This window comes from Vespula pensylvanica, chromosome 20 (assembly GCF_014466175.1).
Source record: "Vespula pensylvanica isolate Volc-1 chromosome 20, ASM1446617v1, whole genome shotgun sequence".
NCBI lineage: Eukaryota > Metazoa > Arthropoda > Insecta > Hymenoptera > Vespidae > Vespula > Vespula pensylvanica.
This window is the reverse complement of record NC_057704.1, coordinates 171,933-194,136: the sequence shown is the minus strand read 5'-3', so window position 1 is coordinate 194,136 and position 22,204 is coordinate 171,933. Positions and strand designations below refer to the sequence as shown.

General features: G+C 40.4%; 3 protein-coding genes across 7 annotated transcripts in view; all 3 read right to left on the bottom strand.

The window, feature by feature from the left end:
- Positions 1-123: 123 nt before the first annotated feature.
- Positions 124-1,748, bottom strand: LOC122635945. Its single transcript, XM_043826684.1, has 4 exons — positions 1,122-1,748; positions 859-1,035; positions 583-665; positions 124-480 (listed from the first exon to the last, which is right to left on the bottom strand). Exons 1-4 carry the CDS (start codon positions 1,207-1,209, stop codon positions 226-228), a joined length of 603 nt encoding a protein of 200 aa, XP_043682619.1. The 5' UTR covers positions 1,210-1,748; the 3' UTR covers positions 124-225.
- Positions 1,749-1,893: 145 nt separating this feature from the next.
- LOC122635943 (eukaryotic translation initiation factor 6) lies at positions 1,894-3,533 on the bottom strand. The gene is made up of 6 exons (XM_043826682.1): positions 3,262-3,533; positions 3,016-3,101; positions 2,754-2,929; positions 2,481-2,657; positions 2,210-2,391; positions 1,894-2,121 (listed from the first exon to the last, which is right to left on the bottom strand). The coding sequence occupies exons 1-6, from the start codon at positions 3,366-3,368 to the stop codon at positions 2,112-2,114; spliced, it is 738 nt and encodes a 245-aa protein (XP_043682617.1). The 5' UTR covers positions 3,369-3,533; the 3' UTR covers positions 1,894-2,111.
- Positions 3,534-4,011: 478 nt separating this feature from the next.
- LOC122635933 (hemicentin-1) overlaps positions 4,012-22,204 on the bottom strand; it is an 87,105-nt gene continuing 68,912 nt past the window's right edge. For 4 of the 5 annotated variants that reach the window (XM_043826665.1, XM_043826661.1, XM_043826663.1 and 1 more), the window contains exons 3-13: positions 20,192-20,375; positions 19,058-19,193; positions 17,509-17,717; positions 12,508-12,777; positions 11,786-11,894; positions 11,450-11,636; positions 10,458-10,596; positions 9,878-10,065; positions 9,401-9,534; positions 8,788-9,013; positions 4,012-5,734 (exon numbers count right to left, since the gene is read on the bottom strand). In XM_043826665.1, coding sequence (XP_043682600.1) covers positions 5,633-5,734; positions 8,788-9,013; positions 9,401-9,534; positions 9,878-10,065; positions 10,458-10,596; positions 11,450-11,636; positions 11,786-11,894; positions 12,508-12,777; positions 17,509-17,717; positions 19,058-19,193; positions 20,192-20,366 — 1,875 coding nt within the window. In that variant the 5' untranslated portion in view covers positions 20,367-20,375 and the 3' untranslated portion in view covers positions 4,012-5,632. Of the gene's footprint in view, positions 5,735-6,924; positions 7,467-8,787; positions 9,014-9,400; positions 9,535-9,877; positions 10,066-10,457; positions 10,597-11,449; positions 11,637-11,785; positions 11,895-12,507; positions 12,778-17,508; positions 17,718-19,057; positions 19,194-20,191; positions 20,376-22,204 lie in introns of those variants that run through there. The other variant, XM_043826664.1, reaches the window with a different exon arrangement.

The window sequence follows — 22,204 nt, the reverse complement described above, 5'->3', positions numbered from 1 at the left end:
TATCTACAAGGTGATTCGTCAATGCTTTTTTTTGTCACTGTATATATATGTACATTGAAATGCACGATAAAATTACAAAGTGTCGTACGTACAATCAGACTTTTAATATTACAAATACTCCAATTCAAGATATAATGTTTTATACAATATACAAAATAATATAAAATATTACATGTAATTTAACATATATTGAGTGTTATAGAGGTTAGTTAAGATCAATATCATTCAAGTATATCTGCTTTCTGCACTTCCGAACCAAGCGTACATTTTTTTGTAATATTCCTTTTCGCTAATCAATTCTAACTTAACAGCGAATAACAGCGGTTGACTACACCAAAAATTTTCTGAAGGACTTTTATTCTTAAAGTTAGTATTTTTATAATTATTCAACGATAAGAATCCTTGCAGGTACACGTGTTTACCAGGTTGTAAATCTTCAATTTTCTGAATACTCGTACTTTTTTTATCATTATTTGAATTCTAAAAAATATGGTAAGACCATCGTATATTTATTTAACAGTTGTACCGAATTATCTAAATTGTTAGATCTAAAAAAAGTTTTTATTCAGGATATTTATTTACCTGCATTTCAATGTATTTCCTTTTTCCCAAAAAATGACGTTTTGTATTATACATAACATTCAATAGTCCTGTACCGTCGTCGACTACAGAATAATTTCATTATAGATTTCAATTTATAACTTTAATGTGCTTTTAATCTACTTTTGCCTGACATTTTTTTTACATATAACAAGTTTGTAGGTTACTTACGATTAAACTTTCAATCAGTAATCGCATAAAAATATAATAGAGATATAAAAAAAATGTTGAGCAAAAAAAATTAAAAGATTTTAGTACCTTGTAATTCGCAATAATTTCCAAAATAAGAAACTTCTAGAATAATACCAATTATATGTATAAATCCTATTTCAATAGATGGCATATTTAAAGGAAAAAATTTAATATTTTCCCCCTTCATAAACGGTATCAATCGCCCTATTTCTATGATAAGCAAATTTGGTTCGATACGTGTTACTGAAACAACATGTTTGTTATCGATTGAGAAATAGAAATAACTTTGTAGAGTAATAAATACAATTTTTTTTTACGAATTTGCTCACCAGTATTTTCATACGTCCGAATACCCGGCCATTCCTTTTTTTTCAAAATTTCACCTTTACTTCTCGAGATCATCGTTTTATACTCCATATCTACTTGCGTCAGAGTTATTTATTTCTCTTATTTTCTAAAACATTTTTTACTTTCTATTGGAATACGGATAAATTCGATATTAAAATCGTTCGTAATCTCTCCCTCGAACGTGACTCGAGCGACAGGTATGGACAAAATACGAACTACAAACGCGAGCGGGAAACATTGCCGTCGCCATCTATCGTATGTATAAGCTTATTAGGTTTAATTATTTTTAATTAATTAAAAATATAACCGAGATAAGCAGCCATTTTAATGAACAAGATCTGGTTTTAAAGACGAAGGACACAGCTTTGTCGAATTTTTGGAAAAGCTTTATTTTGATACATAAACTATTCTCGAAAGAGCACAATATTTTAACACAATTTTTGTTCAAAGAGAATAAAGATTTTTCAAAAATTCGAAGAAGTGGTGTCTTAGATTAAATCTTCGTCTTTAAAAAGAGACCTCGTCCATCAAAATCGGTAAAGAATTACGCCTGTTCTCATCGTTGACGTAAATCATTATATGGCCAGGGATAACGAACAGTCTTAAAATTAACACGATATGTAAGCTTACGTTTGCGTTAATGTTATTACGGTAACTATTATCACCATTTATTATTTCAAGTAATGTAACAAATATGATTTTTAATTTATTTTTCTCTCTCTATACGTACGAACAAAAAAGGATAAAAACATATTTCTTACAAATTTTAATATAGAACGTCTCATTACAGCGAAAAGTATTCTAGTTGGAATTATAAAGTAGTGCCCAAAAAGGAGAAAGTTCAAAGCATCGTATCGTATCGTGCACTTGTGATCACGTAACATTGGCTCTATGAATATGTACACTGTATAGTATATTATATCATGAAATAATCTGCTTAATTTGTGTCCTGGATCGAGATGTTATATTTTTTAAGACATACTGCAAAAATAAAAATCATGTTTGTCAAACAGACGATGAAAAGTTATCGAATAAAATACTGTACGAATTTATAATATAAATTAATTACCTTTCTATAAGAGACGCGCGCATAGTCGATGTAATAGCAGCTGGTACACACTCGGAAAGTTTAAAAACACTTTCAATGACAGAAAGTTCTGTTGAAGTTGTATCCATACCGCAAAAGGAAACCCAATCGTTTACAACCATACCTGCAGCTATAACGTCGCTACCTCTATTGACGGTACCAGCCTGGATAAGTAGATCGTATAAAAAAAATATATATATTGTTTTATACACTATTTATATTCTCCTAGGATAGAAATGAAATTTTGTCTTACAACGAGCGGTACTTGTAGAAGCGAAGAGAGTTCATCTTGATCCTGAATAGAAGTTTTCGGATGTACCAAACCACCTTGATTAGATAAAACCGAGTACGATCCAACGAGTACATTACTCGCTACCGTTTGTCTAAATACTTCAACATTCAAAGTATCTGCTAAAATCTCTTCAGTCTCCTATAATATACATATTCATACATATACGCACATCAAATTCGCATTACTTTACAACGATGGTGTATATTTCAGTTTGATATTGCTATAAAAAATTACTCTATCGAGATCAGGGTGGACCAAAGCTACATAATCGTTGCAAGCAATCACGTTTCCCAAAGCAGAGAGTCTTTCTTCGACTCTCTGTACTTTTACGCTATCTGGTAACGAATTTCGTATATGTTGTAATTCCGTATCCGTAGTTGTATTTGGAACTAACAATCCATTTTTGTTTCCTAGAAATAACTATTTGTATTATTTGTTCACCGTTGCTGTTCACCATTGGTTACTTTCAACACGTTGTAGCTTTTAAAAGACGTACCAACGCATAATCGTCCAATAATACGACATCCTGCTACCGACGCGTGTACTACAGGAATCGTTTCAGCCAGTTCCGCTTCGAATACACTGTAAATAGTAACGATTTTTTTACGAAGTAACTTTCCAAGTTGTATTTTTGATAAATTGTAAGGTTATGACTGGTCTAGGTACGAACGACGTAAAACAATTGTCTACGATTAATCCTTCGATCGTAAAGAATTATTTAAGAAATCGTATTATAAATTACCTATAAAAATTTTCGGAACCACCAATTGCCACCAAACAATATGAATTCGTCAACTTCGAAAATACTCCAATTTCATTGTTGTTTTCGAATTGCACACGGACTGCCATAATTAATAAAAGATATATTTACATCAGCGTAACAAGGGAGAACTATTTTGGAATCTTACGTTTACTTTTAATATAATTTTCAACGTACACTCTAACCTACAACCGAGAATTCTTTTTATCTGAAAGCACGAGGTAGCCACTGGTAGGCACTATAAAAATAGAAGTATATAAGCGATGACGTATGGAGTAAGAGTGCCTTTTGTCGCGTTTCTTTACCGCGATAGAAGCTGGTTGCGATAGCGTTAACGCTACGACTGGATTGGTCGCGCCTGCCATTGGTTACGTACCCGACCAATCGGCGAGCAGCATCGAGCCGCTCGAACGTCCAATAAATTTTCGTCTATTCGCTGCGGGCTTACTCGGGATAAACCGACCAATAGCGCGTGGACGTTACGATTTGAAATTTTACGTTACTCGACGCTACTTCTCTTTATTTAGTTTTAAGGACGTTATTTGTTACATCTTCGAGGACGATATTTTGTAGAAGACGCTTTGAGATAAGGTTTCCGTCTCTTGTTCTTCCTTTGTAAGTAAGAACTTGTCATATATTTTATTCCGTTTGATCGAGGACGTGTCGTAAAGTTACGCAATAAATCTTAGGAAATGTTTGGGAACGAGTAAAATAAAGGTCTCCAACGAGCAATGGGTGTTAATAGTTCGATTTATTTCTGTCAGGTTGGGAAATCGGTTCCTTAAGTCCGTACAACTGCCGTGACATCGTCAGCGGTCGAAATTAAGTAGAAGTATTTCTTTTATGTCGACAAGCGCAGACTTTGTGATATGGACAACGGTCTGTACATTACGTTTATTATATAGTACGAAACACATTGTTCCTCGTTCTCTCGTACTTGCATTCTCGTACGTACAGAAACGCGCGCGCGCACACATACACACGCGGAGCATACACACGTTCGGACGAGCGCGCGCGCACACACACACACACACACACACACGTTAACGCATACTCTCGTTATACGATCGATACTAAAAACACGATCTTTGTTTCTACTGATACGATATATCGATAAAAATAGTAACCGATAAAAATCATCGTTTTTATCAACGATACGTTGTAAGCGTTTAGAAGTAAAATTTCTATACTCTGTCCGTTCGAAGAAATTGGATCGAACCAACCAGTTCATTTAAGAACTTTACCGACTTTTTTTCTCCCTTTTCCCCTCCCGGCCCGGACTTCTTCATAAACTCAATTACTTTCCTGAGTTAGATTCGACCGTTCCGAAAGAACATTCCTCGTATCTTTTTTCCACTTGGTTCGCTCCAAAACTCAGTCATTTCGTTATATAATATCGGTAGTATATAGTCGGCAATGAGATGTTTCCGACAGATTAATTAGCGACAGATTAACTACGAACATTCGTAGACGGGCGTTCGAACGTTCCTATGACGCGTCGTACAACAATAAAGTATTCGATATATTTCTAAATGATTCAACAAAACATTCCGCAACGCGAGTAATTTGCTTTCGAATATTTCGCTTTATTACGATGATGATCGATCGAATACCCAAGCTTACGAGTGAGTGAGAGAGAGAGAGAGAGAGAGAGAGAAGCAAATTCGCTTCGATATTACACACTAGATTTCTCTCTTTTCAACGAAACACGCAAACTTTTCGATCTAAACGAAAAGTTCTGTCTGTGCAACGAAATGCAGCTTTTAATTACGTACTCGAGTAAGTGACTACAGCGATATCCGAGAGCCAGTCGATAATTCAAACAATTTTCCGATAAACACGAGATAAAGGGAAAATAATTGTAACCTTGTCACTCGTCCAACATATTTTCCTAGTTTCGTCATCGAACATACGATGACCAAACTTTCGTCGTTTTGATTTTTTCTCGTTGATTAACGTACATGGACTAATTTTGACATGAAATATTTTTTGATTTTCGTTCGTTAGACGATCCTTTTAAACGTTCGTACGAACTTACAATTACATTTGATTTCATTGGAGGTATGCGAGGAAGCATTTCGTGCTTTGAAAGATGTGACATACGCTTACGTATACGAATACAATAATAGTAATAATAATAATAATAATAATAGTAGCGATAGCAACGATATAAACAGTAATTTTATTTCTCTCTCTCTCTCTCCCCGCTCTCCTCGCGTCTCCTGCCCGCTCTTTCTTTCTTGCTGCGACGCGTGAGCGCTTTTCTCATTTGTTATTATGTTTGTAAATACAAAAAAAAAAAAGAAAATAGAGAGAGAGAGAGAGGGAGAGAGAGACGCACGCACTAAGATCTTCAGTTACCCGGCTTGAACGTGGTATACTGCGGCGGCTTCTCGATCTTGCTAGGATGCTTCAACGTCGCTAAGCGATCTGGTTTGAGAAACAGCTGCTCCCCCTGCACAATGTTTATCTCAGAGAGAAGTGTGGAAAGAGATAGGTGTGGAAACGATGCAACTTAGTTAAGGACGCATGGTGCAGCATTTGTATATGTCTGTTTGTGTGTGCGTGTGCCGTATATTTATGTGTGTACACAGGCAGGAGAAATACTTTTCTACGGTTCGTTAAGCTCGGTCCGTTCGGTGAGTAAAAACGAGCCAACGATTCGCTCGCGCGAGTTTCGCATCAGGCATGTATATACATATGTAGGTATGTATGTAAGTTTATGTACGCGAGATCGCTATCGATCGAGAACGTCATCAGCTCTCGTTCCTTGCTTTCTACGTACGAACGTGTCGGATAGGATCGATGATATCGCATCGGATACGATATAAAGAATTTTTCTTCGATGAAAAATGCCAATGCACAAGCACTTGCGTGATTCGTGTGCGTACGAGCGCGCGTGGTTGCGATTACGCGTCCGTTACGAGAACATCTTTTAATGATAAACTTTGAAGACCACGCACGCGCGCGCGCGCGCGCGAGCACGCACACGCACACGCATACGGATACGCACTTACACGAGATCAAAGCTTTCTCAATACTGCCTCGTACGCGTTACACGATGCTACTTTGTAATGTTCGTACGATGCGCTCGATGAGAACGCTCTGCGAATTCCTCACCGCTACTATTTCGGCGAGACAACGGACGATGATACCAACGATCCTCTGTGATATAAACTATTATTTTCATTTGCTCGTTAAGAATCGTGGTAACAATGCTGATGGACTACGCTTGCTGGTACGTCATACTCAAGGTTCGGGGTTGGGTGAGGTGGATGGAAAAAGTGCGTCGAATTACCGACGATTCTCTGTACACACATTTCGTAGGATTAAAATATACAAAGTGCAAGTTTCCAAGGCATGCGCGTTGATCGAGAGATATATAGATATACGTATGTACGTACGTGTCTTTTGCGAATGATATATATATATATATATAAGTTTACCGATATCGGCGTTGAATCTTGTTGCGATCTCGGTTGAGTTTCTTTTTTTTTTCTTTCGTCAAATAATTTTTTTGTTTTAAATTTTTTGCTTTAAACGCACGGATTCGTGAAAAAGCGCAGATTAATGCCGTTAAATAAATCCAAGTAAAATAGGAACGATATTACGTATGAATTACTCGAAACAAATTGTATCTATGTCTATATCCAGACTTTCATTTATATCGGACGTTATAATATTTACAATATTTCGAGCATCGATTGAATTATCGCTTAACACGCATTTAAACGTTTAAGTAATAAACAGGTATTTCTCGCGCTCGTAAAAAATCGAACTCGCGTACAATTGTTGTTAAGTCAGGATCAAAATTCTGTAGAATTTTCGAAAGGTCGTGCTTGTTAACGGGCGAGAGAAAGAGAGTGATAAATACTGGAGTATTCGACAATCCACAGACGTAATGAAATTTTTGCGAGCGTTCGTTGATCGATGACGCAAACGTCGGATTAGCCACTTTGACGATAACGAGCTTGGAACAATTTTAATATCTATATATATGTGTATATATATATATTTTTTTATAATCATCACATATATTCTCACAACCGTATATCAACTAGTCGGTTCTTATTACGTTTTCGTTTTTTCTTTATCGTTATAATTTTATTTCCTTTTAATACTTTGATCCGCCTAATTTAAATTCAGCCAAGTCAGTCTTTCGTTCTTGAATCCCGCAGGACTCGTGGCTGCAAACGAAAACGGTACTTTCTGGATGGGCAAGGAAAGAAAGAAGCGATGGAATATAAATTAGTCGAACGAGAACAGCTTCTATAATAACACTGTTAATGCGAAGATAAACATTTAAGCGTGCTAAACGGCGTTGATCAGGAAGGGCTACAGGCCGATTGGTTGCAACTAAAAACATGCGTTTAATGCATTTTATCAATCGTAAAAAACCGTCGCAAGCCGCCGATTATGAATGAGGAGAAAAAGAGACAGACAGAGGGAGGGAGAGAGAGGAGAGACGAAATAAAAATGCACTTGGCTAGCCGCGTAAAGATGTCGGGCAATATCGAAGACATCCTTTGAGACATCGAATCTCACGGGAAGATCGAGCAGAAAGTGCTCTTTCTTGTCCAGCATCTAATTTACTCCATTCCATTTTCTTTTGATCGAAACAATAAATTCTTTCGTAGCTCGGACCAGTATAGATCCATTTTTTTCCCATTAACGAGAGTGGAAATAATGAGATCTTTATCTCAAATTATGTTTTTATATAGACATTCAACATCGATTTAAAGAAAAAGCTATCGCAAGGCCAGGAAACTTTAGCACGTTGTTCGTATACCGAACGGATCACGTCGTCGTAGGTTGATATTTATTTTCACGTACATCGTAACGAATAGAAATAACACGATAGAGGAGAATCGGTGATAGGATTCGAGCTGTATTCCCTGTTCTCGCGATATTTTCTCCTATCTCGAATGATCGAACGATTACGGTTTGGTCTAGTTGCGTGATTCGCTCTGTATTTTATTTAAATAACTATAAAGCGCATCGACGACGCTTTGCTTCTTCTTTTTGGCTTTATTTTATGCGAAACTTTCAGGCCATGCCGAGAAACGAACTTTATCTTTTTCTAAAAAAGCGTTTTACTACGGTAAAGCCGAGAGGACGTGACACGAGCATAGCACGGAGAATAGTTATTTCATTTTGTACGAACAACGTTTCGCGATATCATATAAATACATTTTCTCTATATCTTCGATTTATCCGTTCGAGAGAAATTGCCTCTCTTCGGTTTCCGATAGGATTTTTCGGATACTCCGCGCGTGTTTCGATTTTCCCGCGTTTCCAAAGCACACGCACGGATATTCACATTCCTCGATCGTTGTTCGTACTTTTAAACTCTTCCCTGTAACGAGAATTTGTCCTCGAATATATGCAAAATGTCATTTTGAACGGTAAGCTTTGGTGTTTTGTTGACAACGACTAAGTAGTTGCTCTGCCACCGATCATGCCGTAATTAATTTTGTTATGTCTTATATTTGTGCAATTTGCTCTGACCTGTAAGTACTGTGGTCCATGTGGTTGCATGTGATGGCGATGCCTCTCATAATGTTGTTGAGGATGTTGCGGATCGTGCTGGTAGCACTCTTGCGGATATTGCTGCGACGGGACGGGCTTCAGAACGTGATTGGCTCGTTTCTCGGGAACAAATTGCTGACCTGTGCGTTCCATCGTATCGACGGCCAAACGCGGATCCTCTATTAGCGTGTTGGAAGCTTTGGTACTAAAAGTTGAAGGAAACTCGATCGGTTAAACGCACATTTGAGATAGATATTTTAATAAGAGACCGGAATATTTAACGTTACGTAAATTTTACCTTTCTACAAAGCGAAACGCGATATGCAAAATGGTAACCTTATGATTCTTTCGTTTCGCTTAATTTCTAATTGATGCATCATATTTAATACAATGTACAAAACACGAGTTATATATTTTATTCTGCCACGTGATGAAAACCTATATTCATCAATAAGATGCATGTTGGAATACGGTATTATATCGCGTAGACGCATGTATTCCTTTGGCATTCGATACACTTTTCATTAAAATTTCTCGCTCGCACGTTTCCGCATACGTTTGCGTATAATGCAAGGAAATGTAACGTGCTTACCAATGTACTTGCTGCAACGCAGGAGCTGTATTTCTGGATGTGCAACATCTATCGGATCGTAGGAAACAAACGAATCCCATTATCAGTACCGAGAGCACGGTGAAACCCGCGACGGCTCCGATAACGAGTGGAATCTGAATCATAGGAAAGTTGGTGCGATTCGAAATGTTCAAGGTGCAGAACGTTGCCTACGTTCGCAACTACGGTTCTTTTCTTCTTTTTTTTTTTTTTTTTTTTGTTTACCACGAAGCATCGAAAAGGAGTTGCATTAATCGCGAAGAAAGGATTTAAAACGTGTACGTTAAAGAGAGCTTTCTTTCGTTCGACGAACGATCGAGGAACGTCGGTCTTTGTTCTTCGATGGTTCGCGATTAAATGACAATTTATCGTACGTAATAAAGGGTTGGCTCGGCAAAAGCTCGAATTAATATGTGTCAGGCATTCGAGGATTAACAACGTACCGTGAATAATAATTACCTGGCCTGGTTCGTCGACCCTTAACATTAAAGCTCTGCGGTCGCTTCCACGATCATTCTCTACGATAACATGATATAGTCTTTGATCCTCCTTAACCGTACTGGTAAGTTCCAAAATCGCTACGTAACAGTCTTCGGACGCTAGTGGCTCTAAATCCAGAGCGCGATAACGAGATTCTAAAACCTCGCCTGTGGATACAGCGAATCGCATCAATGCTAAATCAAATTTTCAGAAGAGAAATCATAGAAATAAAGTTTACCGAGCAGTTTTGGCTAAACGATACACTCGCCGAGGAGTAACATTCGTAATTACGTACGATCGTACGTTGAAAATTTTAGCCAGCTCTGACTCGGTCGTAGGATATTTTAGATCGATTTGATAACAAGCTTTTTAACTCAAACGTAAGGGGCGGATTAAACAAATATTTTCGAGGAGAAATGGTTTTCAGGAAGTAAGAAACGATGGCTGGAACGAGAAGAAAGGTAGATACATACAATAGGTACATACGTAAAAAAAGAAACTAGGCAAACGAAAGATTCGAATTTTCTCGAGGGTAGATCGAAGTAGGAAGCTGTCTAACCGGCGTAGAGTCTGGTGCTGCCCCATTCCCATGCGACGAGACGAGGCTTCGGATTGGAACAGAGTCTGATCTCTAATCTTGCCGGGCTGCCTTCCGTCGCTGCTACGACGTACTTCTCCATGATCGTTGGCTTCACCACCTACGGGACGATCGACGTAAAGTGCTTTTCAAATTGCCGATATTCGAATATCGAGATAGTAAATCAGACGGAAGGAGAACGAGTGCGTTCCTCGACTCGCGTCGACCGAATCGCGCTCGTTAAACACGTAGATATGTCGTACGACGTATAAACGCGATCGAGACGATTTACAAATTTTCTTGGCGTTTCTAAATTTACTCACGTAAACGTCCTCTTGTATCGACCTAGTTACCCCTTGTACCGTACAACCGATTCGTCGATCGCGAAACGTGTGCGATATCGTTTTCCCAGGAGTCTTTCACTTTCACGTTGGTATTCAGAGAGGCAACAAAAAAAGAAAGAAAAAAGAAAAGGTAAAAAAAAAAAAAAAAACGAAAAATAAAAACAGGAAAAAACAACGAGCGAAATTGAATGAAATATCGGTTTATATGTATAACGGCCCTGTTGAATTTTAGCGTTGCAACGCATCGATTGGATATTAAATGAAGCGAAAATCGAAGCTTTGCCTAGGCAGCGACCCGTATAAAGTTGACTGCGTGCGAATGTCCGATGAATTCGGTGATAAAAAGTATAAGCGTAACTCGCTAGTTTACTTCTCTTCCTTAATCCATCGTTAGAGTCTCGGGTATTATTCGCTAGGTGGGTAATTGGAAAAAACTGCCGGACGTATCTTACGCGAAAGCTTTCGCTTCGATGCACGTCACGTCGATCGGTACGTTACGCGATATAGTAATTTTCTACTAGACCTTGAGAGTACACGCTTCGGTGAAATTAGAATCGATAGTCCCTCGGTGCAACGTCAACGTGTACTTCCGCGTGCGTGTATATATATATATATATATATATAACTTACCCTGGGTGCACCGACCACTTGCAAAGACACCGGGTCGCTTTTAACCTCCCTGACGTGTCCATTGATCTTGTTCGAGGCTAGACATATGTACTGGCCTTGTTGCTCGTAAGTCACGTTCGTGAGGATCAATCTTTGGCCGGTTCCACATTCCACTGGCATTCGATTGTCGGTAAAGATTTGGGCCCATCTAAATCCAGAAAATTGATACGTCGGACGCGTCAGTTTCATCTATCATCGATCGAATCTTCTTATCCGATCAAGAGCAAAGCTCGCGAACGGGCAAGCGTAACGAGCGATTTGAGAGAGCTAATTAACGTAAATCACACGTAGTCTCACCTGTATTCAGCTGGTGGCATCGCATCGGCGTGACACTCGAACGATGCACCCGAGTAAAGCAATGCCGTAGTCAACCATTCCGGGCCGACCGAGCTGATCGTAGGTGGATCTGCGTCCAAAGCGATCGATCCTTTGATATCTTATTCATGAGTGACAAAACGAGCGCCGTTCTCTCGAGCGTATGCGCGTTGCCACAGCAAACGGTCTACGGCCGTTCGCGTTCGATACCACCGAAAACGAATCGTGCTTTTAAAACATCTCCCCGAACGCAACGGACTCCATTAGTAGTTTCGTTTGGACGTTAGATAAGGGAGGACTATTAAGGCGCGGTATATAAATACGAGGAAGGTAAAAATGTAAGAGAACCGCGAAAGAGATACGAAGTAAAAAGATGGTAGCGTAATTCAGGATGGAGCTGCTTCTCGTTTATAAAGCACAATAAGCTCTCTCCTTTATGTACCAAAATGGCGAACATTATTTACTTTCGAAGGTTATAGCGCGAACCACTCAAGAGCTTCCTCGAGGAAGATGCCGCGTTATCGTAAAGGGAACGAACGTAAGCGACGGTACGAGTGCGGTTGATTAAGTTTCGCCATTAATAACGTCTCGAGGAAGTACGATCGATGCCTAGTACTTTCTCATTTTTCTTTCTACTTTTATTTATCCAGCTTTGTTTTTGTAGAAAACGAAACAAGAAAAGAATATCGAGAAAACGTGCTCACAGTTTACGGACACTTGTACCCTGACAGGGCTACTTTCACCCTCGGTGTTGGTCGCTTCGCAGATGTACTCGGCCGCGTGGTTTCTATAAACTGGCGAGAACAAAAGGGTCTCCCCGATGCTGGCGATATCGGTGACGCTAAGGCTCTTCGTACGCCTCCAAATTATCGAAGCCGGTGGATTTGCGTCGGCCAGACACCTTATTTCTAATTTATCTCGTCCTTCTTCCAACTGTCCGTTTGGCACACCCACCAATCGTGTTTCCGGTGCGTCTGGACAAACGACAAATTTCGTTAGTCCAAGTGTTTTCGTTTTCTTTCTTTCTTTTTTTTTCTTTTTTTTTTTGGTCTCTCCTTTCAAATCATAAGAATGAGAACGAAAAGAATTATTTCGAGGCAAACCCAAATGGCACTGATACAGCGGGAAATCATCTTCTATTGACCGATAATACCCTCCGGGCGAGAATCGAAAAAGTTTCGCGACTACTCGATTAATTAATTAATTAAACATCGCGCGACCAGTACCGCATAGAGATATTTTTGCGAGGGACGAGGTAAAGGAGTTATATCTACGTTGATCGATACGATAGTTAATAACGGGAAAAGTTATTACTTATATCGAATACGTGCTTCGTTCACGCTTTGAATTTTCGATCGCGATACGTACTTTGATTCGATCTCTATCGAATTCCTCAAAGAAATCCAAAATAATTATTCTAATCTCCTTTCTCGTTCAAAGATAATAAAAAGCATAGTTAACTATTCGACTATACTCGTTGGTATTATGGATCGTGCGAGTGCAACGATGCATAAGGGACATGAATCTAAGAGGAGTATTCTTAACGATGAAATCGATAACAATGGTCTTTCTTAAATTCGTAAGAAAATTATTTGATAAAACAAGACGTTCCAAGCATATTCCACTGACGACCTCCTACGGTGATATTAATTAATGCGAAGATAGACGACCGAGCTTTGACGGCTTTCTTTCGTTTCCACTTTAGTCAACCTAGTATTTCAGAATTTAATAGAGATACAAAGCATCACGTTCCCAATCGCTCTATTATTCGCAACGACAATTACAATTTCCGAGCGGTCAGGCAAACGCGTTAACGAAACTTGTGACCGACTTCTGGGAAACGTCACCGTCCTAGATACGCGCTCTGACGAGTTCGCGAGAGTCTCGGTCAAACCGGAAATGAAAGACGTCCGTTCCTTGCTTCCTCTAGGATCCTTATAGGTGTACGTCTGGGCACTTGTAGGTACGTCGTCGAGAGGCACGGAACGATTAATTAATTCTTTAAAAATTTTCACAAATTTTCTAACAGATACAACGAGAGATCGAGGAAAAGATAAAAAATGAGAGATATAAAAATCGAATCACGATTTTCGTTTGGATGCGCATAGCTACCACGCAGCTGTTCATTTCACGTAACAATGATTTCGAAATACGCGCGAACGGACACCCGCTGACCCATTCACAATTTCTGCTGCATTCTCTCTCCCTCTCTCTTTCTCTATATTAACCTCCTTCCTCTTTTACCGTAGCCATAGTTCATAAACGTATCCTGGTACATCGGCTTCGTTCGAATACCTACGCGTATACGCGGGTCGCATTCGCGTATGGTTCGTAACAAAAGCCGAGTTTTCCCTTCGACAGAAACTCATGGCTATTGTTACGGTTAAGATAGATCTTTTTTTCTTTGTGCTTTTCGATCCCGTATAATTATTTTTTATCATTTTTAAGACCGTTCATCGATATTTTGCTTTTAACGAATTGAAGAGAAAGATATATATATATATATATATATATATATATATATTTAGAGAGAGGGGGGGGGGAGAAATCATAGAAATGTATGTTTGCATTACGAGAATGTGAAAAGGTGAAGGTAAAATAATCAGAATTGATTTGGTTACTTCCGACGTAAAGGTTAGTAGGGAAATTTATTTAAACGCGTTGCGTTGTTTCACAACGTTGTTTCGGTAACGAAGTATCGATCCATCGAAAAATCTTTTATTCAATCGCAGCTACCGTGAAAAATCTCGAAAACTAAAAGGCTATTACCATACCGACCGATCGAAAGTTTACTCAAGAACGACTACGAAATACGAGCGAGTTGCTCAAGTTTTTCGCGTCAGGTGCGATCTCGAAAACTGCACTCGCGGCGTATATCGAGAGGTTTCATGCTGACCACCAGCACGCGGAAGTAAGCCCTTAAAGCGATTTCCCAAAGTCAAAGACTCGCTAGACGAACGGAACTTAAAATCTTTCTCGATCAAACGCGTAAATATTTTTTTTTCTTTCGAGGGACTGCAACGCATCTCGTTGTTTTTCGATGCACCACCCTCTTTCGGTTCGTTGCGTAAGAAAATCCATCGAATAAATTCTCGATTCGTCGGTATCGAAGACGTTATTGAAACGAAAAGAATAAATGAATAATCGATTCGTTTTCTTTAACTACGAGAAAACCGAATAAAATTTACCGCGATACTATCTACTACGGATTTGAACGTTGAATTTCAGTTCGATTTCAATGATCAGTCAAACGAATCGAACGATATTTGTCAAGACACGCGGAGTTTATAATACATCCTGATGAGATAAATGTCAAAGGAACGATATAATGAGAAAAATGAGAAAAATGAAGTAAGAAAAGAGGACTCGATCGAGAAACATCATATCGCTTTTTCTCTCTCGGCGCCAATGATCCGATCGGTAGAGCGAAGATTCGTTTTGCACGACTAATCGTAGTTCACGGTATTATCGCTCTTCCTCGATAGAAAACCGTCCATTTTCACGGTTCTTCGTTTCGCGTATATATGTATCGTAAGTTCGCTACGTATAGCTACGGTGTAAAGTCGTTTGAAGCATCGACAAAGAACGACTAGCCGGAATACGCGCGAATGAACACCCGCTGACCCATTCGAATCAGCTGCATCCTTTCCCTTCCTCTTCTCTCGCGTTTTTACCTTTTTTCTCCCTTTTTCTCTCTTTTTCTCTCTCCCTCTAACTCTGACACTCGCTCGGTGAGCACCCGAAATGACGCTGTGGGTGACGAGAGACGCGACACACGCGCATACGGATACCTACACTCGTTGAATTCTCGATCGAAGTACCATCGGCACGGAATATATCTGTGCTTTGAGGCAAACTTTTCAATTTGCTCTGAAAGGTCCCGCTCGGCTAATGCTCGTAATCAATATACGCGTACGTAGCTTTTCTCCTCCTGTGCATATATATATGTGTGTGTGTGTACGTATGCATGTATGTATATATATAGCACACACACATATATATATATACACCTCACACGCACACATTCCGACGTGAAATAGAGGCGCGAGTCATGCGTTAACTCGAATTTTCTCGTGTCCGGTCGTTGTCAAAACGTTGACTTTTTATATCTATGGTCACATGGAAAAATTTCAAACGACGGAATGCGATGTACTTGCGATCGAAAAACTGCGAGATCGACCCAAACGAATCGTCCGGCTTAATCCATTCGTTCCCATGCGAAGTAATCAGAGATCGCTTAGCTCTTTTTAAGGAAGAAAATGTCGATTCGCTCGACGGAGAATTTGGAACGGAGGTCATCTAAAACGAATTAATAGCGGCTCGATTGTTCGACTTCGCATTGGAATCGATTCCTGCCGATTAGTCGCCGAGAAAGAGAACAACGATTTCGATGACGCGGCTAAAATTCGCGTGTGCGCGCTTTGATGGGAAAAAAAAAGAAAGAGAAAAAAAAAGAGAGAGAAAAAAGAAAGGAGAGAAGATTTTTCTCGTTGCGCGTGGCAGCGATTCGAGTTCCATTATACATATGTATTATAATACCAAAGGCCAAGAAAGCATGACGCGCGTTGTCGTGCTGACGATGAGAACGAAGCTACTGCATACGTCACGTATTTTCTTCTTCCCTCTTTTTTCTTCATTATGCATTCTCTATGGCTGGCGTGGTCGTATAGAAAAGGAGGAAAAATTGAAAAGGGAGAGAAAGAGAGAGATAAAAAACGCGAGCTTAATCTCGCGCCGCTGACCACGGTGCACATTATTTCTAAGACTTCATCGCATTTAAAATAAACGCGGCCAAGCGCGTACGGATTACGAAATCTACGCGAAAAATGAATATTCCCGGTCTAGCCCGACTCGTATGTATAAACGAATTAATTAAAGTACGTCCTTGAGAATCGCATGTTTCGAAGAAATCCCATTGTACGTATCCCTACCTTGTATTCGTTTTCGTAATGAAATAATTTTCGTGAAAAAAGAAGAAAATATTTCGTCGGTCGAGGAAACCTCGCGCGTACAATCTTTTAGGTAAATCTCTATTGTTCCGTCGATACCTAGTTGACATTTTATGACCCCAATCAGAGAGTGCAATAAAGAGAAAGCAAATACTATCGAGGAACGATCGGTACCGACGTAAATTCGATCGTCTATATTTGCATTGACTGTACGCGTATATATCCAACGTATTCAAAGATTACGTGACACGATTATTCTTTCCGCGTAATATTTGGAAAAGAAATCGAGGAAAACCCTAGAGAAAAGAAAGAAGGACGTTTAATCCTACGATCTTTCGTTTTCTTTCGTTTAACAAGATTAACCCGTTTTCGCTTTATCCATTTACCAACGAACGGCGGCATTGTCCCCATATTCGTTCTTCCACGGCACACCCTGTTGACGTGATTTACGATTATGCTAAAATTTACATTCGTTCCACGGAGACGTAAAGCAACAGGGGTACGTTTTACGCTCGAGCGATCGTGAAATCTGACTGCTTTCCACCCTGGCTGACGTTAACGCATTTGGGGCTATTTCGAAGGTTACACGTAGATCAACGTTAATGCGAAGAGAATTGTTGAAGCACCTTATGCGCCGCGATTCGATATGCAAACAAGAACGAAAAGGCAACGATCTTGAGACCTTTATTTCAGATTAATCCGCGAAGAAGATAGATATACCTATGACGTAGATGCAGAGAAATAAGGTATACTCACATTTTACGTCGAATCTCACTTCGGTGCTGGAGGACATGGTGGGATTGGCATAAGCAGGATGAATGGCGACGCATCGGATCGGCGCTCCGTAACGTGACCGCTCCGCCAAAATCTCGCAAACACTGTAGGTCTCCCAAGTACGGGGATTATCTAGTTCCGTCGAGTTTACCTGAGGCCTCAGCGTCCTGATCTCCGTCTCGCCGACGTACCTACGCGCATTTTCCCCGAAAATTTGCATTTCCAATGACGTTCTCTAACAACATTGAGCGAGGGTACGATCTCACGATCGCGCGCTCCCTCTTTCTCTCTGCTTTCCTTCTCGCGTCGCAATTCCCGCTTCTTTCAGTGTACCTCGCCATGTCGGCTACGAGTAACCTCTCTGCCGTTTATCCCTTCTTGGAAACTCTCTTGAGATCCGAAGTGTCTCCAACAGTAACAACCAGATAGAAGAGAGAAAGAGGGTACGGTTATGTATCTGTATATATATATATATATATATATATATGTATGTATGTATGTATATTATTATCAGCTAGCTTTTTAATCTTTTAATGTACGTCAAAATCTAAATTGAATTTCAATTTCCTGTCTCTCCTTGTTTCTCTCTCTTCGTGTTAATTATATTAACGTATACACACATCCTGGACATTGCACGTATGCAGCCGTGTCAATTAAGCTAATTCCCAAAGTGAGAGGAGCTCGGCAAGACAGCTATCTCGTCTAGGAATCTAGTATTGAATTTGTAACAGGAATCGACGATCCTCGATTTAGTCAAACACCTTTGGGTTATTCAAAGAGATGTTATTTACCTCTATAAAAAAAAATATCACGATCGGTCACCGCTTTTTCTTCTTTCTTTTTTATCGTTCGTTCGAAATATACTTTAAAATCGTGTATTTTTGATAGAGCACTCGACGTTTCGCGCTCGTTCCGAAGCAACGAATAAATATCTTTGCCCGTTCACACGGATGCAGATGTAAGCCTTCTCTCCTACAGGAAGGGAGAGAGAACATGTACAAAGACTGGATGCATCTTCGAGCTCCTTAACTTCGGCCAGATACGATGCAGAATGGATCATGATTATTCATGAGGAGCGTGCACCGGCATCGAGAAGATTCTCGATTTACCTCGCAGAATTTTCTCGAAGGGAAAACTAACAGCTCTCCGCGAGAGAGAGAGAGAGAGGGAGAGGGAGAGAAAAGAATCGATGCTAACGGTTTAATCGGATCGATGCATCGTGGTTAAAGAAATATTATTTCCGTACAAAATATTATTTCAACGAGTTTATTGCGATTGGAAATAATTTAACGGGGTTGAGAAAAGTGAAGAAACGTATCGGTGCCAACGGTAATTAAAAACGATATAAGTACATTCGAGCGAAATTAAAGTGACGTTTAATGACACGGAAGGTACGAAGAGAAGAGAAACGGATAAAGAACAGTAGCCAGAGAATGAGAAAGAGTGAGGAGAAGGGGGCGGAGAAGGGAAGACCGAGAGATCGATGGTAACGAATTAAGTAGTATGGAATCTACGTGCAACAATTACGAACCATTTAATTAGAGGCGGAGGATTCCCATACCGCGCTCTGCAAGTGAGCGTAGCGATCTCACCTGCTCGGGCTGTCACGTTGCTGCCAGGTAAAATAGGATGGTTGTCGTACTCTATCTGCGGTCGCCGAGGGCTGACTGGAACGAGAAAATTAGCGCGGATTAATTCGCCGTACGTGGCTGGATTCCTGTGGATAGTTATATGCGTACGTGAGCGAGCGAATGCGTGCGTGCGTACGCGCGTGCGAATGCACCATATCTGTTCTCCGCGCAGCATGCGGAATATCCGTTCACCTATCGCTCTCAATCTCTCTTCTCTCTCTCCCGCTATCTACGCTCGTACCTACCGCTCGTTCACGTGGCACGGATATTGTACGTTGCCTCGTTATTATTACGTTATGTTTATCCACTCTGCTCTTGATCGTTCTCGCGTTAGAGAAAGGCAGAGAGAGAGAGAGAGAGAGAGAGAGAGAGAGAGAGAGAGAGAGAGAGAGAGAAGGAAAGAGAAAAATAACGCAAACGTTCGTTCCAAGTACGACGTTGTTTCGAATACATTTTCATTGAGACAGAATACGATTTTCTCAGACAGCTACGTTTCGTTGGCAAATTGCTTCGTAAGAATAGAAAACATCAACGGAATTATTTGCGAGATTATAATTACGTTTGTTAAATCGTTAATCCCAATCAACGTCGACCGACCGGAAAGAGAAGCAACGTAACGAGTTATTGTTTCATCGTGCGCGTTATAAAATGGATTGATATTTTTCGGAGGGAAATAATATCGTCGATAAAAGCAATCAATGAAAGTTTACATATTTATAACGATTTGTTTTTTCGAACGACGTAAAAATTAGCACGGATTTGATCGGTACTTCGACAATTAAATGAATATTTTCAGCGTTTCGCTTGTTTCGCTAATATTAACTTGGATGAAAAGGCAGCGCGTTTGAAATTTCCTCGGGCATTTAGATGACCTTAAACTCGTCTAAATCCGCGCTCGATCTGACTGCAGCGGACTCTGATTTATGACTCTACGAACTGCGCGCGCTTCGTTGATCGTTTCTCGGCTCGAGTCGATCGTGCTTTTTCTCTCCTTCGAACTTTATTTTCGTATTTTTTTCTAACGGGAAACTTACCCCTGACGACCAGCCTAGCTTGTTCCGATGCTAAAGCGTCTTGCGTCGTGAAATCACTGGCAGTGACTTGGCATTGCCACAAACCGTCGTCGAATTCCAAGGTGGCCGACCTGACCCAGAGCGAGCAGTCTCCCATGTCCGGTGAGCCGACCCACTCGTACTTCTTCAGGTGCATTCCGATCGGCTGAGGGCACACGAGTATAAAACTTCAACGCTACGATTCTTGCGACACACGACGAATCGATTTTTTCACCAATGACGGCATTTCATTTCCCAAGATACCTATTTACCTTATCTGGAAATATATTCTTCTTCGACAAACAATACTAGTACGACGAGTAAATACAATTCTCATCAATCGCTTTTTCTCGCGAACAATCCATCAATTTCACTGTTTCGATCGAGCCAACGTAGAACGTAGAAAAAAGAATAACCGAGGGAACGAGTGAAAGATAGAGAGAGGGCGAGAGAGAGAGAGAGAGAGAGAAAGAGAGAGAGAGAGAAAGAGAGAGAGAGAGAAAGAGAAAGATAAACGAATGAATTCATAAATTCAGCTTTTACTAAAGAGTTACATTCGGAAATCCGTGTGGGCTTCCGCACGAAAAACATCGCCACGGACTATACGCCATTGGTAAAGTCGAGCGAAAACCGCGTCGTACATTGTCGCGTTACTACCGTACGTTTACGTTATCAGGAATAATATATTTCGGAGAGAAGTGGTAACTGGTGCGCCGTCAGCATTTAACAAGGGAAGTATCTTCGTTGTAATCGACGAGAGGTAGCGTTCGTCGATCGTTAAGCGTAACCAGAATTCTCTGGGACACACTCTCTCTCTCTCTCTCTCATCCCGTTGATAGCAACGCGTTTCCCTCAAAATGAATCGTTGGTTCTACCCCTTCTCTCTCTCTCTCTCTCTCTCTCTCCTCCACTAACCCTCTGCCTCTTCTTTCTCGCAGATTAATTCGCTTCGAAGTAGGAAAGTGCGGCCTTAGCAAGTTTCGCAGTCATAATGTGGCCGTAATTCAAAGATCGATTTTGCCGGGTCCCTATATAATCGGACTCGTCGCTTCCTCTCTACCTATGCTCGACGAGTTATCGAGGGGATATACGTATAAGCCGCTCGCGTTTACGTCCTCGTCGCGACCGTGTCACGTCGGATAGAACCCCTCTAAATTCGACAACTTTTTGCGGGTAAACTTTTTGCGAAACGAGAGATCGATGAGCGAGTGGTTCTCGATATCGAGATGATGGCTTTAAAACACGTTCGTCCCGCGATGAAACTCCTCGGAGACGTTATGTTTCGAATACGTTTCGCTTTAAACTTTAAGTAGGAAATTTCAATAGATTTTTAACGCCTGATATTTTCTCTTCTCTACGATATTTATCCGAGATATAATAAAGATTTTTGTCAAGATTCGTCGTACGAGTATAGCACTTTGAAATCGATTAAACGAAGAGAAAAGGATTGGCAGAATGTTGGGAGTAAAAAGCTCGGTTATTGTCGGATTCCATCATGTAGCTATATTGGTACGACGACGACGACGACGACGACGACGACGACGACGACGACGACGACGACGTGGAGTTCCCTACGGAGCGTACGGTTTATCACTCGGCGGCAGACACAATAATACAATGGGAAATCCTCGCGATGATTATTTGCGCGCGGATGAAGAAGGGGCACCGGCGTGCTCTCAGGACGAGAATAATGAGTCGCTTTCGAGTTGATGCTCGACGGTTCGAACGGGATCATCTACTCGCTAAGGTTATATATGTTTACATTAGCATTTTTATACTCGCTATATGAAAAGGTACGATACGGCATCATCGACATCGAGAGCAAAGCGCTCTCTAACAAAAGCACGAAACGCGAGTTACTGGAGTGTTTGTTCGAGCCAACTCCTTCGTACGCGTAGTTGTTTCCCTTCATCGAATTCGTCGTAACGTTTCGGACGACTATCACCGATCCATAAGAGAATTCGCTTAACACGTACGCGTACAACGAACGCTTCG

Coding starts and splice junctions, on each gene's coding strand:
- LOC122635945 (XM_043826684.1), bottom strand. CDS start 1,209: ATGGAGTATAAAACGATGATCTCGAGAAGTAAAGGTGAAATTTTGAAA. Junction 666..858: donor AAATTATTGCGAATTACAAG/GTACTAAAATCT, acceptor ATTATTCTGTAG/TCGACGACGGTACAGGACTA. Junction 481..582: donor GGAAATACATTGAAATGCAG/GTAAATAAATAT, acceptor CATATTTTTTAG/AATTCAAATAATGATAAAAA.
- LOC122635943 (XM_043826682.1), bottom strand. CDS start 3,368: ATGGCAGTCCGTGTGCAATTCGAAAACAACAATGAAATTGGAGTATTT. Junction 2,658..2,753: donor TCCACCCTGATCTCGATAGA/GTAATTTTTTAT, acceptor TGTATATTATAG/GAGACTGAAGAGATTTTAGC. Junction 2,392..2,480: donor TTCTACAAGTACCGCTCGTT/GTAAGACAAAAT, acceptor CTACTTATCCAG/GCTGGTACCGTCAATAGAGG.